The sequence below is a fragment of the Macaca thibetana genome, chromosome 4, assembly GCF_024542745.1.
Source record: "Macaca thibetana thibetana isolate TM-01 chromosome 4, ASM2454274v1, whole genome shotgun sequence".
Taxonomy (NCBI): domain Eukaryota; kingdom Metazoa; phylum Chordata; class Mammalia; order Primates; family Cercopithecidae; genus Macaca; species Macaca thibetana.
This window is the reverse complement of record NC_065581.1, coordinates 48,544,036-48,563,076: the sequence shown is the minus strand read 5'-3', so window position 1 is coordinate 48,563,076 and position 19,041 is coordinate 48,544,036. Positions and strand designations below refer to the sequence as shown.

Sequence of the window (19,041 nt, the reverse complement as noted above, 5' to 3'; positions counted from 1 at the left end):
CTCTCCGTGCAGATCCCCTAAAGCCCCAGTCCGTGACAGGGGATGTGAGCCCCAGTCCGTGACAGGGGATGTGGACCCCAGCAGACATTGGCGTGGGAGGCTCTAGATCACCTCCTCGCTTGTTGTGGGTGTATTCCTTGGGCCAACCCTGAATCTCCTTTTGCTGCCATTTAAAAGTTTTTTAAAAAATTGAGTGGCAGTTTTTCCCTCACTCAAAACAGTTCATGGCCCTCATTCTTTGCATAGCAATATATTGTTTCCAAGTCACAGGAATAGAAGATAAGTTAGAGGCCCTGTTATAGTCCAGCCTGCTGTCCAATGACTGAATCTTCTCTACAGCAACCCTGAGCAGGCCCCAAGCCCACTTAAGCCACTTCAGCAACCATGGCAACTGGCCCCTCTTGAGTAGTTCTTTGTGTAGGATCAGAATTAATTTCCCTGCAGTTTTTACACTTTGGATGTGGGTCAACTAATTGGAGTCATAGAGAACAAGTGAGATATCATGGGAACCTAAGACTTATTTCGTTTCTTTGATCACCTGCTCTCCTACTATGTGCTTTGAGGTTCACCCTCCAACACCAGCCATCTTGTCACTCTCCTCTAAATTCATGTAACTCCACTTGCATCTCTTTGCATCCCCATATTCCAGAAAGAATCTGAACTGTTTAAGAGGCACCCAGCACTTCTGGGAAATCCACATTGCAAAGTGTTAAGGTGAGAGTGTTAGCAACACTCCATATGCCAGAAACTCTAAGATTGTTATCTTGTTAAACTTTTCAATGCAAAAATTAATATGAAAGCTTTACCTCTGATATTGTGGAGCTCCTTTTTGCAGAGGTTACTCGACCCTTTAAGGCTTCTCTTATCTGGATATTTAACAAAGAAGTTAAGAATTAGAAGATCATAAGAAGATAACACATATGCTTGGACCTGGCTGATATCGTGGCCAGGTACTGTGTTAGCGGCTAGGTTCTATTGGAGGGATATGGAGGGATCAGCGACCCGGTGGAGTAGTCTTGGAAAAGGTGGAAAGATGGGGAGAGACAAGAGAGGTGGAGGTGGCACAGGATACTCACTTTCAGGGCCTTAAATATGGACCCAATGGTTGAGAAATACAGTTTGCCACAAGTTTGAGGATTCCTCAACATAGCTTCTTTTTTTTTCTTGAGACGCAGTCTCGCTCTGTTATCCAGGCTGCAGTGCAGTGGGGCCGTCTCGGCCCACTGCAACCTCCACCTCCCGGGTTCAAGCAATTCTCCTGCCTTAGCTTCCCGAGTAGCTGGGATTACAGTCGTGTGCCACCATGCTTGGCTACTTTTTTTTTGTATTTTTAGTAGAGACGGGATTTCACCACGTTACCCAGGATGATCTCAATCTCCTGACCTCATGATCTGCCTGCCTCAGCCTCCTAAAAGTGCTGGGATTACAGGCATAAGCCACCTCAGCTGGCCTAGCTTTGGCATTATTTTTATGGAGCACTTATGTAATCACTTCTCACAATTTGTCAATTATTCAAACGACCTTTTCTAGAGGAAGAAAGTACTATACGATTGGGTATGGTGGCTCATGCCTGTAATCCCAGCACTTTGGGAGGCCAAGGCAGGTGGATCACTTGAGGTCAGGAGTTCGAGACCAGGCTGGTCAACATAGTGAAACCCCCTCTCTACTAAAAATACAAAAATTAGCTGGGCGTGGTGATGGGCACCTGTAACCCCAGCTACTCAAAAGGCTGAGGCAGGAGAATCGCTTGAATCCAGGAGGTGGAGGTTGCAGTGAGCTGAGATCACGACAGTGCACTCCAGCCTTGGCAACAGAGTGACACCCCATCTCAAAGAAAAAAGTACTATACAACATAGCAACAGCCCATGAAATTCATCTTCCCTGACTAGGTCATCCTGTCCTTTTCTCTAAGTCTTGCCTGCTGAATACAGGCCCTCTTCTTATTTCTGCTATACAAAATATTATTCACCTTCCGAGGCCTTATAGAAGTTCTGTGTTCACAATCCATATATGCCAAAGCCCTCCAGCTCAGGGTAGCTTCGCCTTTCTCTGCAGATGCCGTATTCTTTGTCACACACAGACCTCAAACCACCCGTCAGGGATGGAGGACGGTGTGCTCAAGGGCCCACTGGAATTTGTAAGATACATTGGCACTTCTACTTACATTTCTTTGTTCTCACCCTTTTTCACTCTTAGGTTTCATAATGTACGTAACACTTTTTAAGTTAATAATGAACACATCTAGGGATATGTGCTCACTGTGTTTTACTAATCCTAAAAGTTTAAAGACTACTGGTATATACAACTTTTGGTCAATGAATCGTGTATGGTCCTGTGACACTTTTGAGTATTTACCTTTCATATCATAATTGTAAAGGTAAGAGGTTTTGATCTTGATAGAAGTTTCCATGGCTTGGAGTTCTTTGCACATCTCACCTAACACTGGTAAACTAAGTAAAAATGCAGCTGCTGGTACTCTGGCTACAGATACTAGTTGTGGTTTCACAGATAATAGAAACATAATCCTGTGGCATATGACTGGGCAGTACCTTAAGTGCTTTGTGTTTTTACCTACAAAATTGCATTTGTTCTTTGCCATAATCAAATGGAGAAGGCAGAGAAAATATTATTATCTCTGCATCATCCCAACTGGCTCTGTCGCCAGGCTGGAGTACAGCGGGGTGATCTTGACTCACTGCAACCTCTACCTCCCGGGTTCAAGAAATTTCCCTGCCTCAGTCTCCTGAGTAGCTCAGACTACAGGCACATGCCACCATGCCTGGCTATGTTTTTGTATTTTTTAGTAGAGACGGGGTTTCACCACGTTGGCCAGGATGGTCTCTATCTCCTGACCTTTTAACAAACCTTTGATATTAATTTAATAGAATATTACTGGCAGTAGGCTGGATGCAGTAGCTCATTCCTATAATCCCTGCACTTTGGGAGGCCAAGATGAGTATATCCCTTGAGCTCAGGAGTTCGAGACCAACCTGGGCAGCATAGGGAGACCCCATCTCTACAAAAATTTTTAAAAATTAGCTGGGTGTGGTGGCATGTGTCTGTAGTTCCAGCTACTCAGGAGGCTGTGATGAGAGGATCATCTGAGCCCAAGAGGTGGAGGCTGCCGTGAGCCATGATGGTGCCACTGCACTCCAGTCAGAGTAATAGAGTGAAAGTTAAAAAAAAAAATTAACATGTCCTTTTCTCTAAGTCTTGCCAGCTGAATACAGGTGCTCTTCTTATTTAGTAAACAATAAATAAATAAGTAAAAAATAAATAGTAAAACATAAATAAATAAGCAAACAAACAAGAAACTCTGCAGTGAAGGTGGGGTGCTTGGGGGAAGGAGTGGATTACGTTTTTGTTTGTTTGGGGTTTTTGGTTTGGTTTTGTAAATCCAACCTGGTACTGTTCCTTTTTATTTTTATTTATTTATTTACTTTAATTGACAGAAGGGGTTTGCATTTATATCTGAGAGGGTTGTTTGCTTTACTTTTTCCAGAAGGTAGTATGGTACAATGGAAAGAGGGTGGTTTTAGAAGGCTGAATAAACATTTGAGGGGTTGTTCCTTTACTTGGTTTCTATTTGTTTTCAATGCTCATCCCTTTCAAGACTCATCTGTATTTGAAGAGTTTCTTTTCTTGACTCCACTGCTGTTCAAGATACAAGTAGGAACTCACACTTCCACCCAACCTTGCAGCTAAGACATGACCATGTGACCTGAACTCAGCCAATCAGACATGACAATGAATAAATGCGGGTGCTGGTGTACCAGACAGGCAGGGTGAGGTGATCTCCCAGGCAGCAGTAGCAGCAACTCGGGCTTAAGTGTTTACTGCCTGACATTGGCCTGGTGAGCTGTGCTATCTGTGCCCAGCAAAGCGGGGAAGAGCAATGGTATCTCTTGTGGAGCATTTCTGTGCTGTGCATTGGTAACTATTCCTGGAGCAGAGCCTCCAAAACTCCAAGCTGAAGAGACCCTCCCAAAGATAATACTGCAAGATTTAATAAGTTCCTTTTCTGCTTCAACTAATCAGAGTGGGTTTCTGTAGTGATCTTGAGCAAGCTGTTCACTCTGAGTCTCAGTTTCCTCATCTGTAAAATTGAAAATATCAATACCTACAATTGTTTTAAGAATCAGCACTAATGTACATAAAACATTCATTCCCATAAGAACTTGCAAGCTGGTCAATATCATTTGCATTGTAAAGAGCAGTGATCCAGGCTTCATACATCTGTACAAATGAATGAAGTGAGAGCTTTTCAATAAATAGCCTTTACAAGCCTTTACATGGCCAAGTACCGATAATACAGAAAAAGCAACAAGAAGAATTTACATTCAGTACCTTTGGATCCAGGATGGTTCCAAACACTAGGATGAAGAAGCCCTGGGAAACACAGAAGAGGGAGGAAGAGTCATTTACAAAAGAATGATGATGATAAAACACACTCTCAGTTATTACCAATTCCTATTTTGATAAAAAGAAAACAATTTTATGAAATCTCTTAATTTATCATCCTTAGATCACAATACCTAGATTCATTCAATGAATATTGATGAGTGTCTTCCATATGCCAGTCACTGTAGAGGTACCTCAGTAAACCAAAGAGACCAAGGTCCCTACATCATACAGGAATATTTTTAAACTTTCCTTTTAAGTTGGGCAAATTAAAAGTGTTTGCACTTAGCAGGAGCTGGGCCTCTCAACTGAATATAATGATCCAAGAAAGAGTCAGAGGAGGTGTTGGGCAACGAATGCAGGCTTGCCGTCCTTGAACAGTAAGTAGGAGAAGCCTTCCACAGAAAAGAGCAGAAACAGCTGTTGCTCAACTTCCCATAACACCTTCAACCTCCTTCCTCATCCACTACAAAGAATATTATAAAACTTGCAAAGAAAAGTCAAGTGTATACATCCTCAAAAACTTAATGACTTTAAATAGATTGAGTTTCTAAGCACATGACAAGTATTCCCAATATGATGATGTAGAAGGAATTAATTAGCTTTTATATCTTTTATTTTCCATATCAAACAAAAAACCCCATATAAAACCCAAAACAGTCTGTTCCTCTATAGCTATAGTCCATTTGAAGTTTTTACTTCTGTTTCACATACATTGATACAAAACCCCCCTTGAGGAAAGAATGGCAAGTTGTAGTTCCATTTTCCAGTTAAGGAAAAGGAAGCTGAGATTCAGCATTCAAAATGTGATAGACAGGAACATTCATTAGACAACAATTTCTCCTAAATGTGCAGTTTCTCCATCCATGGCTCACCTGAAAAGGGAGGTTAGATAATGACCTTTTATTTAGGAATACCCATGCTAAGCTGCTCTGACTTCACAAGTGAGTGTGAACTCTTACCTGAACTCTTACCTACCCAGAGGCCTGTTAACGGGCATGGGTTTTATACAGCTGGCACCATAAAGATGTTACAACCTGGTATTCATCACTGAGAACAATACCAAATCTGCCACTATTTGGTAAAAGCCCAGATGAGAGGTGGAGAACTTTACAGGGACCAGTGTATATCCTTGCAGCTAATCCAGTCCCCCAAACACATTAACATACACCTTCCTATTCAGCCAGTCCAACCCTCAAAAGCTTAATCTCCATGTAGCTTTTATGAGATTGTTCTTCTGTGTAACACTCTGAGCCTACAAGGTAATTATTGAAATCTCTTATTGTATCTGCTACAAAAAAAAATTATTGTTGTCATGGTCCATTATGTTGCAAAGTTATCATGCTTATAAGGCCCCATCTGACAAATATATTCCAGCCTGATTTTGGTACTAGGAATACATTTCAGGATCTCCATTAATTTGGCCCAGGAATTATATTTTTTAAAGATCTGGGAACCACAATGCTAGCATGCTTTTTTCTACAAATATGCTGATGGTTAATATTCTTTGGCTAAAGAACTAAGAGGAATTTCTCTCCTTATAGGATTTTTAATTCCTTGGGGTTGGTCTATCTATATTTGTATCTGCAACATTAAGCATAATGCTTGGCACAAAATAAGTAGTAAATGTGGTGTCTCTTCATTTGAGTGTATGTATGTGTTTAATTTCTTTATTATGCAACCTGCACTTTTATAGTCATGTCACATGACTATAAACATGACTTTAACATGACTTTACAAACATATATCAGGGAAATACTCCATTAGGATCACTTTTCGTTGGCCCGTGCCACCTTAGATAAAGTTATGCAAAACATCTTTCAGAAGATTTGGATTAAAAGATTGGCCATAAAGTTTGGTATCTGGTTGAGAAGGGAAGAAAGAATATACCTAACAAACAATTCACCAGTAGCATTTCTTTTAGTAGGTAAAGCACAGTTTGGACAGGTAACTCTCAAGGTGTTCTCCCAGGGTTTGGTATATGTGCTTTATTTTTTCCCACCAAAATGGCTATGAGGGAGTCCCAAAAACTCACCCAGCCCACAATCACTCTCAGTAAATACAACCAGAAGTTATGGATGGACAAGGTGGGTAGTCGAGGCAGCAACTGACACCATAATAAAACCTCTCTAGTAAAGGGGATGGGTGAGTTTTAAAACTAGTGCAGGTATTCCCCTGGGGCTAAGACCAGGAAATCTTTACAAGAGTCTTCCTCCCACATCCTCTGGGCCTCTCAATATGTTTCAGAATCTCTCCCCTCTGTCTGTGCTCCATCAGCCTCTGCTGCTGCCCCTCATCTCATCCTAAGACTCCACTTCTGCTTTTTACACCCAGTTGGTTGTGTCTCCCATCTCAGTAGATCCATGGCTCCTCTCTCTCCTCCCTCAGAGGATGCCCTGATCCAGTGATATGCTAGTAAATGGCAATAAACTCTCCTTATTTGTAGTGTTTGCCAATCTCTATAGTTAATTACCCCCACCATGGCCTATTTGAATCTTGCCCTGTGACATCGCTGAGCATGGATTTAGAAAGAGATAGGCAGTAGCACATCATTGTACAGATTTTCCACCATGCAGACACAATAGAGGCAAGTAACCTCAAGAGAAAAGGTAGACAAATAATTAGGAAGTGATGAGTTCTGAGGATACATGACCTTTACTTTTAACCCAATTTGTTTAATTGCAAGTCTATATGATTTAATTGTTATTGATGGCGGTGTTCACAGCCAGCTCAGAACAATCCTGGAAATATAATAGGCAGCTTCTGTGGGTCAATACAGGCCAGCACCAACACAGCACTGCCCAGTGCCCCCCACTGGCCTCACCAACACTTTGTTCTCATCTCCTCACTGCCCCGTCTGCACTGGCATTTAGGTAGGCCCCTCCCTGCTCCTTACTGGGATTCAAGGCAGAAATGAAATTGAAAGCACAAGTGATCCTACAATGACAGGTAAAGGTGCTCAAGATATCAAAATGCAAGTGCTCACAGCCTTGTCCAAAACAAAACTCACAGGGAAGACGGCCCTAAGGGAGACAAGAGAAGGAAAATACTGTGGAGTGAGTCATGAGCTCATGAGGGGTTTATGAAAAATAGGGTTTTTACCCAAGTCTTTTCAATGACTAGTTTTGTAAACATGCATAAAGCAACTGATAACTACCAAAAGCTATACAAATGTAGGATACAATTAATATTTTCTATAAAAGTGCAAAAAAAGTAGAGACTCAAAATATGAGATACCCCTATTGTTATTAACTTTGTTCTTCAAGACATCAAAGTGTTTATTATAAAGTGAAATCATTTATACATAAATTCTGAAAAAGGAAAATGAGAAGACACTTGACTTAAGATATCTATTAGCAATTAGGTGAAGCATTTACTTGAAAATAGTCTTACTGGCTACCGCATACATTCAGAAAATAAGATAATGTTTTAGATATCTTTAGAAAAATAAAAGCTTGCTTTTCAATTAGTTGCTATCTACATATTAGCATTCAATATAATAAACTTTGGATCATTCACACACTATAACATTAAAAAATGGAAAAAAAAATTTCAATCAAGAAGGAAATTATTGAATATGCAATGCTATGCAGCCATTAGAGACATATTCATACATAATGAGCTGGTAAAATTCTAGCGCATATTTTTAAGTGCAAAAGCAAGTTACACAATCATATACCTTGTTTTAACCCCTGTGTTATGTGAAAATATATTTGTATGAGCATAGAAATTTTGGCAAAGGATGCACATGAAACTGTGAACATTGCTTAATTCATCTAAGTGTGGTAAGAGAAGAAAGGAGAAACGATCTTCGATACTTTTTCTGTATAGCTTGCCATGTTAAAATAAGATGGTTTCCAATGGTAGCTAAAAATTCTAAGTGGAAGGAAATGTAATAAATGTGCAAACTTTAATACCTCCAGTTATATACCTAAATTTTGGGGAGGGTGTTATTGCTTAATTTTTAAACCATAACAACTTAGCCTATTACTAGGTTGTCTATGGTCTTAAGATCATTTTAGTACTTGATCCTTTCCCATTCACCATTTAATTTCATTTTCCAAACACTCCTATAAAGTGGACAGTATTGCACTCATTTTATATGTGAGGAAAATATAGCTCAAAAAAGTTGAGTAAATATCCCAAGATCATGTTATACATTATTAGTAAATGAAAGAGTCAGGATCCAAATCCAGGTCTCTCTGGAACAAAAGTTTATTTCCCCACTCCATATGCTATTCCGAATCCACTGGCTTTTACATAGAAATTTAATGCCACAAGCTCCTAATCACAGAACATCTTCATGAATTCTCTCACTTTGGACTTGGTCAGAAGCATCTGGACTTACCTGGAATGCATTGAGCAGGGAGAAGATAATGTGGAAGGCCAGGGATCTGTCATTGATGACGGTGGCTACTCCAAATCCCCAGGTCAGTCCCAGAAGTGGTGTGAGGATGGCAATGTTCTTGCTGATTCTCACAATGGCTCTCACTTCCTGGAACATGGAATTGCTGATGGCAGGTCGCTGGGTCTTGACAATCACCAGTGTGACTGTGATCAGGTTTACTACCACGATGGCCAAAGCTGGGACCACGAAGGCCAGGAGGGCTCTGGTCATATCCCAGTTGAGCCAGCAGGCCTCAGGTCGTAGGTAGCCTTTGCCAGGTTCAGTGGCAGCAACCGTGATGGCAGCAATGACCAAAGGGCATCCATAGCCCACTGAAAACAGAGATGCCACCAGGACCGACTTGGGCAAGGTATGGAAAACAATCATGATTCCATAGAGGATAAGGAGTGCCTTGGCAAACATCCAGAAAAATACAGAAAGGTAAAAGAGATGAACAAAAAATGTGGCTGCCACACATCCCTTGTGGTGTGTTATTGGACCACTAAGAAAGGAAGCTACAATGAACCACACATCAGCCATCAGCAAAGTGGCTGCAATGTTAACAATGCACACATGGCGTAAATAGGTGATCTCTGTCTTTGTCACTTGGCTCCAGACTAGGACCTCAATGGACAAGCAAAGGATCAGGCTGCAAATAGAAATGCCCAGGCCTATATATGTGATATAAGTCAGGATCAGACTCTCTAAGATGTGAGGTGACATAAGAATTGAGAAAGAGGTAAACAACTTGCTTGGCCTACATTTGCAAACAGCTTGCTGGGAGTTTTCTTGAATCATTTTGCAGGCCTGCTGGTCCCATCTGTTCTCCACAGAGTGCCAGCCAACACACTGTGTCCTCCTCTCCTCTGACTTGCTGATCTTTTCAAAAATTAGTGAGATTCTTTTAAGTTCCTTGGGCAAAATGACAGACAGGACAAGCCCATTTATAGTAACATTTTCTAAAAGACTGGCTTCCAAAATAGCCCCAATAGTTGGAAATGCAATGCTGATGACCTGAGAAGGGGAAGGCACCTTCCAAAGTTCATCTCTGCTGATCAACACTCTCCCAGTGACTTCATTGCTGGTATCATTAACTCTCATCGAAAAAGTGAAATTTTTTCCAATGTTATCTCCAGATATGGTGGTGCCCATAGTATGAATGAAGACATCTGGTATGTCAACGGGATATTTATCTATGAACAGCCTTCTTGCAAAGGAGTTGACTGAGTGTAGTAGGATATAGCTGCTGTTTCTGTCAGGAATGAAAGTCCAATTGGAGATGCTTTTGCTATTAAGAATGTGGTTGGCTATGGTGCTGTAACTCTGACAATAAAGAACCAGTGTTAGTACTGAGCCACTCTCTGAAACTGCCAGTGCATTCAACACTCACTTTTGTAAAGCGTGCTCCTCCAACCAGCAACCTAAGCATACTCTGGGAACTTCTTAGCAATATAGAATCTCAGATCCCACCCCAGATTTAATGAATCAGAATCTGCATCTTAATAAGATCCCCAGGTGACTTGCATGTACACTGAAGTTTGACTTAGATGATAGAGCTACAAAGGAATTGCCTCACCATGCCCTCCTCCATTTATGCAATGGCCTTCTGCGAGCCAGGCCACTGGGCAGCTTTCCATATGCTCCTGTCCATCATTCCCTCCACATCACACCTAGGCAAAACTAGCAACTTGCTTACCCTGCTCAGAGAACCCATCATGTGTTTAACCTCTGTTGCATCCCAAATGTGTTGCAGGGCCCTATACAAGAACGTAATAAATTGGAAATTCACCCTGGAGTCTGAATCTACTTTTTATTATCTTTGCTTTGAAGATCAAAACTAAGCAAAATGGACCCAGTTCTATTTCATGTTTCTGCAATGGATAGGTATGGCTGTGTGTGTGTGTTTTTTTTTTTTTTTTTTTTTTTTTGGTTTTTTTTTCATTCAATTATTTTCCATTTTAGCAACCTATCCTAACTCATAAATGAAAATAAGAAAAGTCTTTCTCTCTCCAAAACAGAATGTTTCTTAAATGTATTCAGTAGCCAAAAGATACATTGGTAAATCATACTCCAAAATTCACTACAGTACCAAGTAAGTGCTCTCTATAAATATTTGTTGATTAAATATGTTTACTTTTTCCATTCATTTATTCATCCTTTCTTTACTGAACACTTGCTTTGCTAGACATTAGAAATACTGATGTGAAAGAATGGTTCCTAGTCCCTAAGAAGCTCACATAATACTCGAACTAACCTGCATTCCTTTCCCACTGAGATAATGTTCTTCCAAGTATTCAGGGACACTCACCCGCATCTTTTCCTCATCAACACCTGTCCATAATGCTGTTGATATGTTGTGTAAGAGCTGCACAATTATGGCAATGTTTCCTGGTATCCGGGGTGACTGCTGAATGCCTCTAATTACACAAGACAAATCTGTGGGACACTTTTGTAGCAACATATCTGATATGGTCTCAGACTTTCCAGTATATACACTTATTTTTATATTGTCTTCAAATGGCTGAACCAAATGTGAATCCTCCTACGATATGGCAAAAAGAAAGAAATTTTTATAATTTTTATTTTTATGTTAAACGTAAAAGTACCTTTACTAAAACTTAGGACAGCCTAACATAATGTTTTTCTGTTTTACACTTTCAGAGTCACATCTGCTGTCAAATAACTTGACCAACACCGAGTTGCATGAACCAGCAAATAAAAGTCCCTACTTCCCATCTACCTATTCTTTAATCCCCCTCTCCCCAAATAACAACTGTTATCTTCAGCATATCACTTCAGACAACCTGTATATATAGAAATTTCTAGTACCATTTAAGCTTATTTGTAATATTTATGAAGGGCAAATCATGAGTGATGAGTCTATCTTAAAAATAGAAATTTGAAACTCGATTTGGATGAATCAGCTGGAACACCAAGACTGAAAATAGCAATAGAAAGTATCTCCCATAGATTCAGAGTCTGGTTCCCATATTTTTAAGGCAGGGGTGGCAAACTATGGACCCAGACCGGCTGCCTGGTTTTTGCAAATAAGGTTTTACTGGAATGCAACCTGCCCGTTAATTTAAACACTATCCACAGCTGATTTCATGCTACAATGGTAGAGTCAAGTAGGCACGACAGAGACCATGTGACCCACAAAGCCTGAAATATTTCTGTCTGTCACTTTACAGAAGTTTACTAACCCTTGCTTTAGAGGACCCCCTTCTGGCCCTCCTGCAGCCTGCCCCTTCACATGGCCAGGAGTCCATGAGCACAAACTTTCACATACTCCAAGTTTAGAAGGCTATTTTTGCATAGAAAATGAGACTAGTGGATGCTTATCTATTCACCCATCCCTACACGCTGCCCTGCCACATGCTCATCCTCTCTCTTACTGAGGGCAATATCCACTGCCAAGGGGAGCCTCCACTGGGCTCATACAGTGCACATCAGAATCCATATTGCAAAGAAAAGATATTACCTCAAAGATGTTGACGGCATTAAGAGTCCGACAGGTGTCAGTGATCTTGTGCCATGTCTTTTTCCTGCATGAAAACCCCATATTTCCCTGAGTGTCTGGAGGGCAAGGTTGAGTACACTGGGAGTTGCCTGTACAGACACCATCGCATACACCTCGGAAAATGAAAGGAGACCGTATCAGATGGGAAGGTCTGGGCTCTGGGCCCATTGGGCCAGTCACCAAGGTGTCACTGCCAGTGACAGCACATAAATACTGAAGACATCAGTGTCTTCTCTTCCTAAAGTGGAGGAAGACTGAAATGGATCAGTGGTCATCATCTATTTTAGCAACAAAATGTTATTGTTTCCAACAAAATCTTATCCTGAACTGCAGTGTATAAAATAGATAAAAGTGGAACATGGCCAGGTACAGTGGCTCACACCTGTAATCCCAGCACTCTGGGAGGCCAAAGTGGGCAGATCACGAGGTCAGGAGTTTGAGACCAGCCTGGCCACATGGTGAAACTCCATCTCTACTAAAAATACAAAATATTAGCTGGGCATAGTGGCGTGTGCCTGTAATCCCAGCTACTCGGGAGGCTAAGGCAGGAGAACTGCTTAAATCCAGGACGCAGAGGTTGCAATGAGCTAAGATCGTGCCACTGCACTCCAGCCTGGGAGACAGAGTGAGACTGTCTAAAAAAACAACAACCGAAAAAATCTGGAACTGTCCCAGGTGAAGTGAGAGGGACAAACCCACAGTGCAGTCCACTAGGTCACTCTCACACCCTCACAGGAACCCCTGAATACTTCCTCAGACCCCTGAAGCTCCCCAGATCAGCTCTAGTTGGAATCCACTGCTTCCAATGTTTGCTAAGAAGTCTCTCAGCTCAGGAACTCTATAATATGTTATATCATCAATGACTTCTCACAGATCTATTCTAGCCACTGGACCAGTTTGAATGGGCTCAATCCAAAGGATCTATGGCAAAGAATTCTCAGACAAGGGTGGAGCAGAGGGTACTGGGAGGAGAGAGGAACAGGGTGGGGTGAAATGTACAATTTACTACCTGGTACTATGCTCACTGCCTGGGTGGGATCATTCGTACACCACACCCCAGTGACACGCAACTCGCCAGTGTAAAAAACCTGCACGTGTACCCCCTAACGTAAACGTCAAAAAGAAAAAAAAAGGCAAAGGTACAATTTAATATGAAGGAAATAATCAGAGTCCAAATGCAAGTCATCAAGGATTCCATCTGCCATGCCACAGGACAGAGGGCTGAGAATGGCCCTCTATTACAATAGATGGACAGCAAAACTTCCATGTGATAAGTAGCTGCTGCCAACATACCGTATGGCCGGGCAGGCACCTTCTCCTTGCTTTTGCTGGCAGCCTAGAAAGGGAAAATCAAAATTTGCATCAAAATCAATTGTTGGTATGCCAGCCCAACAGCTCACGTTAGTCACAAACAACCACAGTTAAATTAACTATGATACCAGCATGGCCCACCCAAAGCTGAGTCCATGAATTACGGCTCCTCCATGACCCCATTTTCCCTTCAGCCTGGACCACTTTCTCTCCCACTGCTACCCAGTAGGAGCACTCCTCTCTCTCCAGTAAGAAGAGTCTATGTTCTATCCAGGAAACATGTTATGAGCAGAAGTGGATTGAGCAAGAAATTGACAAAGGTTAAGCCTCAGAGAGCCTTGCTCATATGGGACCTTTTGAAGCCCTGGGAAAGGATCTAGCAATGAGCAGATCATCTCATGTGTTCATGTGATCATATGTTTTATTAAATTATCAAAAGCAAAATGTTTTAACCACCTACCATCTGTTAAGACCATCATTTTGTGCCATTTCAGTTCTGCCTCCTTCATACTCTCTCTCATTTTGGGTATCACTAGAGAAGCCATATCTATTCATGGATTCTGGACAAGTTAAGCTGGGATACGTTTAGTTTGAATTTAGTAGGATATAGTTATGTAGTTTCCAGTCACTTCTGCATTACAATGAGAACATCAACACTTAAGTGATATCAATGCCAAGAACATTTACAATTATTCACAGAACAAGAAAATTCTAAGTTCCCTGATACCTTGCAGCTCACATATGAAATAAATTGGATAGAATTTTCCCAAATTTGATAACAGTCCAACATGCTTACATGCCATTACTAATAATAAATTAGAAACTGAAAGATACTTTTCTAAACTAGGAATAATGAGAAACAAATTTGATCAATAATGCTGGAGGAAAGACTGAATAATATTTCTATTCTCTCTATAGAAAAAACAATAAGATCATGCAAGTATGCAGTCAAAAATGTAGGAACTAAAAGGTGGGCATTTCATTAATAAAAAATATTGTCTTATTACTGAATAATGCTAAATAATACTATCCAGCATTTCTAAATTTGAAATTTGTTGTGATTCCTGTTCTCATTCTAAATAAATTTTCACTTTTCCCTTAGTTTTGTATGTGTAATATTGCATTCTTTTTCCTTAGGAGAACTCCCCCAAAACTTAGCTCCTGCACACCATGAGCATCTCCATCAGTCCTAATTAGAACCCCCTCTTTGTCCCATCCATTGAGACCATATCTGACCCTTCACTAAGAAAGTGTCACATAGTGGTCAAGGGATATACTCTGGGAGTAGACAACCTGGGTTCAAATCTCAACACCAACATCTGAGACCTTGGGAAACTTTATCCGTCTGAGCCTCAGTTTCCTCTTCCATAAAGTAGAGTAGGAACTATAGTACTATAATTGTATGATACTTGCCCTAGAGCATGTTTATGAGGAGTAAATGTGCTCATCTATGAAAAGCACTAGGAATGGGCTCTAATACTATAAGTCTATTTAAGGATTTACTACTGTTATTACTCTGCACATAAACTTACGAATGTCAAACGTCAATTACATACAAAGCTCACGTTTCCCCCTTCCAAGAGATCTTTCCTGATCCAGTTCTGTACATGATACATCTTTTCCTCTGGCTCCTACAGGGTTCATCATCCATACAGCCATACACACATTCAATGCTTGGCATATTCTCACCTGACCTGCCATTTTGCTATCTAATCTTTTTTATAGAAGCATATTAACTCCTCAATTAAATCGCAAGTTCCTTAAGAACATGTACTGTGTATTGTGCTTCAGTGTATTCCTCCAAGTAGCTAGTTCAGTGTCTTGTGCATATGTGTGTATGCATATATACATTTTAGTATGCATATATATACACTGACATATATGTACATGTGTGTATGTGAGTGTGAGGAGAAAGAGAAAGACTCAGTTTTCTTGCTTCTGCACCGGAATAGCGTTTCCTAGTGGCTGAGAAGAGCCTTGACCCAATTACTGCAACTTGGGCTCCAAGTTCTAATCCATTGAGGAAGAAATTGGAAATTCGATGACACAGCTCTGTGACTAACTCTTGCGGTTCATGCCAACTCATGGGGTTCTTCTTCACAACCTTACTTCTCTCTATGTTATCAACAAACAAAGCTGAATATTCTCTGTTTTCTCTACTGAATAAGAACTTGTGGGGTATCTGAATTGAGCTTTTGGGATCTCTCCGAAGTCAAGAAAGTATCACTGAGGATTCATATCTGTGAAATCACTGACAGAAGATGACTTTTCATTTTCTAGTCCAGAGAATCAAGCCTTATTTTATAAGTGGAAGAATTAAAATTCTTGCACCAAACAAGAATGCTAAAATAACATCTTCAGAATTTTGGAAGACTTTATAGATCATCCAATCCAGCCCTTTTATTTTACAGTTAAGGAAAATGAGGCTTGATATTGCAGTGATTTGTACAAGTCCATGCAGGAAATGCCCCTTACAGCTAGGATGAGAACTTAGATCTCCTGATCCTACAATATTGTTTTTTCTAAACAGCCAGCCTGTGTCCAAGGGCAACAGGCAGAGGGGATGAGTGGAAGGAAATACAGGCATCTCAAGATACTCAACACCATCTTGATAGGACCACAGTGTTTAATGCACTGTGATAAATGCAGTTATAGGTCAACAACTCTGGATGATATTTGGTCCATTAAATAAACTCTAGTGAAGTCACATTATATTTATCATGTATATGGGCAGAAAACCATGATATTCTGTTTACTTGTAGTTCTGAAAACTCTGCCTTCTTAAGGGAAGGATATGATTAATTTCTTCCCATCTAATTTGCAAAGCACATCACATACTCCTCTGGTTATTTCATTTCTAGTGTAGCATCCAGTACAGATTACTTTAGCTTGGGATACCAACCGTCCCCAACCTAATACTGTGAAAAAAAGAGGCTTGCAAACCGGCAACCTGCTGAACCTGCTGAGCTGCCTGGGTGCATAGGCAGGTCAGGAGCCAGCAGTATCAGCAGCTCAGCAGCTCAGCACCCAGTAGCTTGTCTAATGAGAAGAGAAGGATAGAATGTTCCCAGTAAGGTAAATCCCAATGATCAAGAGAAACAAAGCCAACCTCCCATGCTCTACCTACTGTCCACATTCTGTCTTGTAGAAAACTGTGAATGCAGAAATGGAATGAAAGGAGGAATTAGTAACAAACTGGAGGGTTGACAGCCTTCAGGAAATGGTCTTTCCAAGAGTCTCTAACTTCTCCCAGAAACCAGGTACCTGTTTAGTATTAGTGGGGAAGGGGAGCCATGCAGAAGATTCCCATGCAAAGACAAACTAACTTGAGGGTAAAGTAAATATCATTTGAAAAACTCTTGGAAGGAACTTCCAAAGTCATTTTTTCCTAAAAGGCTCTTGTTGAGAAGACATACATTAAAATGGAAAGATCAAGAAGCCGAGAATCTGAAAACAGGGGTTCTGGCCTTGGCCCTGTAACTGAGTAAGTATGTACTTCAAGCAAATCACATCTCACACCATGGGTCTCCATCCCCCCAACTGCAAAATAAGGGTGTGGAGTTTCACCAGTTGATCTCAGAGCTCCCTTCCAGAACTTGTGGTCAAATAATAGTACTCTCTTCAGAAGATGCTCAAATGTTTTCATGTATCCTCTTTCAAGTGCTCCTCCACAGCTTATTTTAAATGAGTAACTAACAGGGAAATTAAAATTACTTATGGTGTCAGGAAAAATATTTAAGAAAGAGCCATAGGGCCCCCTGTCCTACAAAATTTAAAATAGTCCATTGCCAGAAATTCTGTCCCAGTGAGACCTCGCTTAACCACTGCCTGAATTGCTCCTTCCAGCTCCTTCTAGCTCCTTCTAGCTCCTCATTGCTCCTTCTAACCCATTCATGGTTATGGTTTCTTATGGGAGTTTCTTCAGGTTTCTTATGGGAGATGTTTCTTATGGGAGTTTCTTCAGGTTTCTATCAGGTTTCTTATGGGAGATGCTATTGCCATTTTGGATGAGACAATGCGTCATTATGCCAGGCCATTCCTAGGCCCTATCTCTTTAGAGGCCCTGCCTCTAAATGCCACGAATACCTCCTGGTCATTGTGGCAACCCTTACGACCCCCACATTTTCAAGTGCCCCCAGGAAATGGTACCACCCTGGTTATGAACAACTGAAACATTCACTATCAGAAGATATAGAACAAAGTATTTATTACTCTTAAATCACTTGAGCCTCATTTCATCTCAGGAACTCATGGGAAAAGGCTGAGAGACAAACAATGTGTAGCTATTGGCTAAAGTGGGTTTTGGTTAGCTGTAGTTGTAATTACTTCTGGCTGGGCCAGTCACTCTATCACCATCTTTGCCCTATACTTCAGCTCTCTGGTAACTGAGAGCTGGTAGCTGATGGATTTTTTTGTCCATTTGCTTTCCCCACCAGCTCATCCTCCACTCCTTCCCCTTTTCTTACCTGGTACAACGTCCTACATGACTCTGTGGGCAAAAGAAACACCAAGCAGTACAGCAAAAGTGTATGAGTCATTGTCTTCCACACAGCTGACTTTCTTGTTTCTACAAGAATAAATAAAAAGGCAAAATGTCTCCAATTTGAAGCTTTCATAGGCTCCATGCCACTGCAGACCCAATCAGTTCACCTATGAGACTGGGCAGTCTTCCTCTTCCATGCTGCCTACTCAGACCTTTCTGCTCCAGAGGCAGTGTCCTGTGACCTCCCATTAACTTCGTTCTCTAGGAGGCGGCAGTGAGAGCACAGGCAGCATTGGGAGACAGAGGCAATTGCTGAGATATCCCCCACCCTCTACTGTTAGCTTGCACGTCACTCCTAACATGAGAACCCCTCCAAAGGAAGCTACTGCCTGCCAGATTTCACCTTGCCCACATGGATATAATAAATAACAGCCTGTATTCAGGGAGCAGGAATGATGCTTCAGTCTCTGGGTTACGCAGGGCTGAGAAGTCTGTGAATGGCTACAGTAGAAGATGAGCTGGGGTTCCTATGGGCAAACTCAGCCTAGAAATATCTTTTGAAGGGGCTTGGCCTATTATTCCTCACTCCCACCTAACTCTGGAGCCGTATGTTCATAGGTAACTGGTGATTTCTTCAAAACTGATCTTCAGCATGGTCTGTTATTGTTATTTCTACCAGGACTGATATCAAAACTAAACTGATTCCTCGACACCTAAAACAGTGCTTGACACATGGTTGGCACAGAGTATATTCAGTAAAGAAAGAGGAAGGTAGGGAGGAGGGATGGAGGGGAGGTGGGTGGCAAGTGCTCATAATTTGCATCAGAGTCTGTGCTCTACAGAGGACTTACCTAATCTAAGAAATTTAGTATTATACTTTAATAATGTTAATATATTTTATCTTGAGTTGAGATCATCCTTGAAAGTGATTTGCTGTTT

General features: G+C 41.1%; 1 protein-coding gene across 1 annotated transcript; it reads right to left on the bottom strand.

Annotated features, from left to right (window-relative positions):
• Positions 1–4,183: 4,183 nt before the first annotated feature.
• On the bottom strand, positions 4,184–18,182 carry ADGRF2 (adhesion G protein-coupled receptor F2). Its single transcript, XM_050789019.1, has 6 exons — positions 18,086–18,182; positions 13,602–13,644; positions 12,270–12,421; positions 11,097–11,330; positions 8,750–10,111; positions 4,184–4,389 (listed from the first exon to the last, which is right to left on the bottom strand). The coding sequence occupies exons 1-6, from the start codon at positions 18,155–18,157 to the stop codon at positions 4,279–4,281; spliced, it is 1,974 nt and encodes a 657-aa protein (XP_050644976.1). The 5' UTR covers positions 18,158–18,182; the 3' UTR covers positions 4,184–4,278.
• Between the last annotated feature and the right edge of the window lie 859 nt (positions 18,183–19,041).